The sequence below is a fragment of the Austrofundulus limnaeus genome, unplaced genomic scaffold (assembly GCF_001266775.1).
Source record: "Austrofundulus limnaeus strain Quisiro unplaced genomic scaffold, Austrofundulus_limnaeus-1.0 Scaffold271, whole genome shotgun sequence".
NCBI lineage: Eukaryota > Metazoa > Chordata > Actinopteri > Cyprinodontiformes > Rivulidae > Austrofundulus > Austrofundulus limnaeus.
The window spans coordinates 97,912-104,694 of NW_013952673.1; the positions used below are offsets into that span (position 1 = coordinate 97,912).

The 6,783-nt window shown below is 42.5% G+C and overlaps 1 protein-coding gene across 2 annotated transcripts in view; it reads left to right on the forward strand.

Moving 5' to 3' along the window:
• nacc1a (nucleus accumbens associated 1, BEN and BTB (POZ) domain containing a) overlaps positions 1-3,503 on the forward strand; it is a 16,231-nt gene extending 12,728 nt beyond the window's left edge. For both annotated transcript variants that reach the window (XM_014020889.1, XM_014020890.1), the window contains exon 8: positions 2,390-3,503. In XM_014020889.1, the coding sequence (XP_013876343.1) occupies positions 2,390-2,700 (311 nt within the window). In that variant the 3' untranslated portion in view covers positions 2,701-3,503. The remainder of the gene's footprint in view (positions 1-2,389) is intronic.
• The last annotated feature ends 3,280 nt before the right edge of the window (positions 3,504-6,783 follow it).

The window sequence follows — 6,783 nt, forward strand, 5'->3', positions numbered from 1 at the left end:
ACCGTCTGGTGGGGTCCTGGGCTGCGGATGGTTTCGGGGTCCTGGGGGAGTGACGGGGGTGGCTGGTGGTCTGTCTTCCCCAGGGTTGTTCGGGCTCTTGGATTGTGGTCCCTGGTTGCCATGGCTAGCATGCTGGCTGGGGTGGCTGCCGGGGTCTGGCTGTTGGTCTGCTGGGGGTGTACTCTTGGCCGTTGGCGGTGTGTTGGGGTGGTCGGGGGTGTTGCTTTGCTGTGGCGGGGGGCCGGCCGGCTGGCCTGGTGCAGCCCGGGCCGGGCCTTAGCTGTCTGCTCTTCCACACCCCAGAAAGAATGGACTTGCCTCCTGGGTTCGGATATGGCCTGCCCTCTGTAGAGGGTGGGTACGTGTCCTGGACCTGGTGGGTATAGAGTGTGTATCGGGAGTGTGAGTGGGGTGTGGCGTTCTTCCTGTCTCTCTTTGAAAGAGTGGGTGTGAGAATGATGGGGGCACTGTGTAATTGTGTTTGTGTATGACTGAGTATTTGTCAGGCTGGGACTCGGACTGCCCCCTCATTTGGTTCACCTGAGAGTCCTCTGCTAGTGGTGGACTCTGCCCCTGGCCACACTGCCCTCTGGTGGGCTGGTGGCTCTCAATGTCTGGGGCTGGGTGCTTGGGCATGTGCCGGCTCGGCCTGGTGACTGCCTGGTGGGGCTTGGGTCCTCTGGCCCTGTCGGGTCTTGGCCTGGGAGGGGCACCCTGTGGATCCGGGTCTCTGTGTCCATGCCTGGTTCTGCTCCGGTGTGGCGGGGACCGGCAGGACCTGTGGTCGTAGCTGTTGGCCCTGTGGGTTCTGCGTGTGGTTGCTGGTGGGGCTCTCCTGGTTGTACGTAGGTGTGGATGTGTATATGTGTGTGTGCATATATGTTTATATATGTGTGCATGGGTATATGTACATACATCTGTTTAAGTTTGGTTGCTGGGTGTTTGTTCTCTTCATTTGCTGATGGTCAKATGTCGGGTGTGGTGTCCTGTGTGTTATTGGTGTTCATTTCTCTTGGATAATTTCTATCGGTTTCTCTCTTTACTGTTCTTATATTTCTCTTCTACTTTTTCTTTTTCTTTTTCTTTCTTACTATAGTATTATAAAATAAATAAATAAATAAATAAAGGAGAAGTGTGTTGTATCAATATACTGTTTAAGATTTTAAACTGAAACATGCAGCTAGTGGGATTATTAAGATCTTTGTTAATGGGATTTTGTGGCAATGTTATGAACAATAAATATCGTACTTGTTGTAGATAGCTGTAGATTACCCAATATTAGAGAAAAAAAAGTTTATTTCAAATCTCTTTGACCAGCTAGTGGCCAAGACCGAAGTAGATTTTTTTTTTAATTCAATGTCCAAAATACCAAACAGTTTGTTTTATACACCAAAGCTTGGTTCACACAGCAAGATTATTATGCTGATTTTTGGCTTGATTTTGCCCTACTGATAATCTTAAGGATACCCCAATTATTGTGATGGCTCTAAAGATATAATCTTAGGAGACATTCCTGCCATGTAGTTGGCTCAGAAGGGTGTTGGAACTGCTCCGACCTCAAATATTCAACRTGTTTGATTGTCTTGGCCCGATATCCCAGCATGCGTTGTTTCCTGRGGACAAACGAGCTCGCAGTCTGAATGTGATGTGCAGCCAATCAGAAAGGGATGCGACAGAAACATGGAGGGTAATCCAAAATACAGAAGACTCAACAACTGCCATGGCACACCAGAAAGTCCGGTGAACGTAGGAGAGGTCTTTTTGTTTATTTATTCTCTTTTAAAAATAGTCCACAAACTATCACTATGGCTTCTTCCTTGTCGGCCATGTTTACTTGTAACGTACGTTTGAAGATTTCCCGTCTGACATTTGGATGTTGTTGAGGGAAATCTGTTTGTGTGTGGAGTGTTGTTTTTTGCTGTGTGGCTGTACACCACACACTGTAGGACCAAAGCTGTTATATTGTTTTTTATTTCCATGTATGGAGTCTCTCAGCCTTTGAAAATCAACCAACAATTTTAAAATGTTGCTTTGTGAACCAGGCATTACACCACTGTCAACTTTGCAATATGCATATATAAAAATATATATATTTTTATACTTGCAAGAGCATACTGAACCTGAAGTCTAAAACTTAGTGTATTGATGGGCAAGCCATAAAATCACAGCACTTCCCTGTTTCTAACGTTTTTGTTTTTTTACATTGGATGGAAGAAACAGTTGTAAGAAATCTGAATGTAAGGTTTTTTTTTTAACRTAAACAATATTTTGCTGTAGTTTTATGACAGCTTCTATTGTTAAATAGTTATAGCTGTGTTGAACTTTTTTATTAGTTCCTAAATGTACTTTAAAGCTTTAAGCCTATTCGTGTTTTTCTCCTCTGTGCCAGTTTATTGCCAGAACTTTGCCACCAGCTTCAAAGAGAGCGAGATGAACGCCATCGCGGCAGACATGTGCACCAACGCCCGCCGCGTGGTGCGCAAGAGCTGGATCCCCAAGCTGAAGCTGCTGATGGCGGAGAGCGACGCCTACTCTGCTTTCCTCCCGGACGGCGTGAAGACAGAGGACGACGCGCTGGGGGTGGACCCGGGTTTCGACCACGGCTCGCTGGAAAACGCCGGCGGGGCCGGCATGGAGTCCGGCGGCTCCTCGGGCGAATCTCTGCAAGGCGTGGGCGGGGACGGAGGACCGTTGTTTTGAACGTTCGGTCRGGGGGGGGAAGGTGGAAGTCTAACGACTCGCCTATCCGTGTTTTCCCCAGATGTGCTTGCCTCCTCACTTTCTGGCCCACGCTGATCTCTCACATCTTGACTTGACGTTTTGACACTGCAAGTGGCAACAGCTGCCACCCTGATATAACAAGGACAAGAGAACTTACAGTTTCTGCTTTATTGACTGTGATATGAAGTAAAGGGAGGAAACGGATGGTGTAGGAGGGTCTGGCCTCCACCTCCGCTCGTCTTTATAATGTAAGTGCATCCACTGTTGCGTATTAAATACATTTCCTGAGGTGGAGGTGGTTGGGAGGGGGAACCGTCCGTTCTCCCTSAGGTGGAGGGGATGTCTGGATGAACAGGCTGGAGGCAGAGGTGACAAGTATATTGAATGTAAGTGTCACTGGCATTTTTCTCTATGCAAGCCTGACAACTTGTATTCCAACCTCGGGAAAAAGAACTAAAAAAAAAAAGAAATCCTCATTTAAACAAATTAACACTACTTGTTCTTCCGCCCCCGTGCATTCTTCCTCTCATTGCCCCGTGAGTATCCTTCAGCCCACCTCACCTTCGTCGAGACCAGAGAATCTCAAAACGAGTGCTTCACTGTGCCGCCTCTTGCAGAAGTTCTCACCTTTTTTTTTTTTGTTTTTGATTGTTTTTTAGTTTTGTTTTTGTTCTGTTTTTTTTCCACATTCCTGTCTGTGAAGGGAAAAGTGTGAGGGCGGGGAAAGCTTTTTACAGAGATGATTGTAAAGAAGATTGGGGGTGGGGGGCTAACAGGTTACTAAAGATGGTCTTATTTTTAGAAGACAAACTATATTTATACAAGTGCTCGCTTGGTGAGCAGCGAGAGAGATTGTTTTAAAATCTCAAATATTAAGCTTTTATTGAAAGAGTTCTTGTCAAATAAGGAAAAAGTGCTATTTTTGCAGGAGTATAACAAAAAGGAGTCTTATCATAGGAACCTCTGTCATTTATTTTTATCTTTTATTTCCCAGTGGAAGTGATGGAATGAGCAGTTGAACTGCTAATTGTGACACATTTCATCCTCTGTTCACCAGCCTTTAAGGAACAATAGGACTGTTTGGGCTGGCTTGACTGTGTCTGGGATTGCTCTTTCTCGTTAGGTTGTGCACCTGCAACGTTCACCTCCTTTGATAAAGCATTGGCTCGCAATTCTGAAGACTACTTGTAGAAATGTAAACGTTAGAATGATCTGACAACTCTGCTAGCTTTGTTTTTTTTTGTTTGTTTGTTTTTGTACAGAAAATGTTTAAAGTTAGTAATAATTGTTGGATAATAGAATGTGCCTTTTTAATTGTAATCAGGAAGAGGATGGTAATGAGCGCAGTAGGGGTGTAATGGTACATTTGGACTGAATTTACACAGTGCAGATGTCCTGGTTCAGTGTGTGCAATCAGACGAATGCGTCTGTCAAAGGGGGTCAACATTCTCGTGTAGAAAAGTGGGATTTCCTTTTTTTTTTTTATTAGTGGTTTCCAAACTGCTTCAACGGAAAAAGGGTAGAGTAATGTACCATATAAAGCACTCTACACCAAAGCAAAGTAAGAATTGCTGCTTCCCGGAAGTTTGAAAACCTGCCTGCTTGTTTTAAAACAGCAGTGTGGAAAACTTACATTATCCTCAATATCATCCAACAGAGGAGAATGAGAGGTGGAAGTATGGAAAGCCAAAAAGGCCATAATAAATAAGCTTAGACTCATGTTTCTAATAAACATTGTTAAATGCATCAGWAGACTTTTTATATTTGACATATCGYGCTTTTAAATTWGTGATGTTATTGTTCAACAAAGMGTAATAGAAAACAAAATAGAGAAAACTGAACAGATTGAAAAATATAATCCAACCAGAATATAAAGATATCTACGCAGCAGCAGGTGAGACTAAATTAAACTTTTCGGCACTCCTAGGAACTCACGTAGTAACAAAATATATTTAAGGGCTAAAAAAATTAGATTTAGCATATGTCCCCTTTAATAAACACTGTCCATACAGCAACAGAACACTAGCCTTCATTGAGCTWAGCTAGATGTTTTTAACTTTAYTGGTTTGTTTTTGCATTTTTAGCCAAACCGTCTGAAACAAACACTGTTTTAAAAAGAAGAGAGATGCTTTTCAGTTTTGTTTTTTCTCTTTCCTGGGCAGATTATTGGCTGTTTAAAAATAAGTGTTGCAGTTGTTTCATTTTTGTGTCATAGCTGCATCAAAACGGGATACCAAAATCTAGACACACACTGAACCATGATTTTGTCTGCACCGTTACCCTTCAGATGTCATGWGGAGCCGTAATCACCTAAAGGAAACAAGATTTTAATGGTACTATCTGTGTGTACGTGTGTGTCACATAGTTCTTTGCTAGATAACCTAAAATCTGCATTGTGCAGATGTCTCTTTATGTAATGAATTTATCTGTTGCACCTCTTCTATTCATGAAGTTTAATTTTTTTTTTAGCTTTTATTTTGAAGTTTGAGTTGACCTTTGCACCTTCCACGAGCGATAGAGTGGTGGTTTCTGCACCTTAATGAGAAGAACCAGTGGTTCACGCACCTTTTTTTGAGAAACGTGTAGCAATCAGCCCTCCCACTCCACCTGTAGGTGGAATTTGTCATTTATTTACCAGCGTACGTGCTTGTGTTTCTTGTTGAGAGGTGGCATAAACCAAGAAGACTGTTGAGTTCAATCCCAAGTGTTCTTCCTTTCTGGAGCTGGATGAKTCTGTTGTTTTTTTTTTTWAATGTGAAAGTGAGAGTTTGACTGAAAGCTTTTTTTTAATGCATGTTTACCCGTTGATCGTTGGTCAGWACAGAGGACACACTATTCCTGTTGCAGGAGGATGAAGGGTGGAAGTTTGTCAGGGTTGGACTTGGAATGTGCTCTTAACCTGAAATGCTCGGSGGGTGAAAAATATCTATACAAAAAAAGGTTCTACTTTTTATAAAACGAGTAGGAGGGAAAAAAAGAGTTTGTTCATTTTCAGTGCAGATAAACCGGTTTACTTTGGATCATGGTAGACTTGTTGTAACTCCACCTCTTTTTGTTTTAATCATTGTTTGAACTTGCAGGATGTCTTGATTTGGGATGGCTTAACTGTGAGATGTGCGAACAAAACAAAAATGCAGTACCTTATGAGTATTCTATAAGGATTATAACTAACAAAACCTCAGTTTTGCATTTGACTGTAGATGCCACACTGGGCACCCCTCCCCCCTCCGTCACCCTCTCCAGTGTCTTTGAAGACTGTTCTGAGTTTCCTGTCCTTCATGTGTGTCGTCTCCACAAGTTTAGGCAAATGTTTCAGAGAAGGGCAAAGCAGCCAAATTCAGGATGCAAATCTTTATTTTATCTTTTTTTTTCTTCCCTAAAGAGTTTAATTATAACTGTGATACTGTTTTACTGCAACACAATGACCCACTGACTGACGTGCACTCTTGAGTCATGTTGGGTGGATTTATTGTGAGTCATCGTTGAGTCTTATTAGGCCATGTTGAACCCAACACACTGCAGCCCGACCCAGATACACAGTTTTCCACTAAACTATTACCACGTAAGTGTATTGTATTGGGCCTAACCATGTTGGACTATTACTAACCTCGGTTTAGACTCTGCGTTACAGTTGATTGAGTGGAAACAAGCACGACTGCGGTACACGTCAACAGTTTAGTCAGTTTTCAGAAGTCCCCTATTCACAACCTGCTGAAACAGTTTTTTTTTTAATCTTCAAAAGGTGTATGTGTGTGCTCATTTTACAACTAAACCCACTCTTTTTTTTCCAGCTCAAAGCAAATTGTACTTTGTGCACTTTTCAGCATAGGTGTTTACATGTCACAACACGCGTATCCACACATTTGAATGGCAAAGGTGTGGCACAGCATGAGTCTTTAGTCATTAAAYAGTACATATATAAATATGATTATATACATGTATAGATAAATACTGWATATTATATATCGACACACATAGAGATCCGATTTGTCGGTTGTGCACTCGCAAGCATGACGTATATATTTACCCAGAAACGGCGCTTTTTTCTTCTTCTTCTTCACA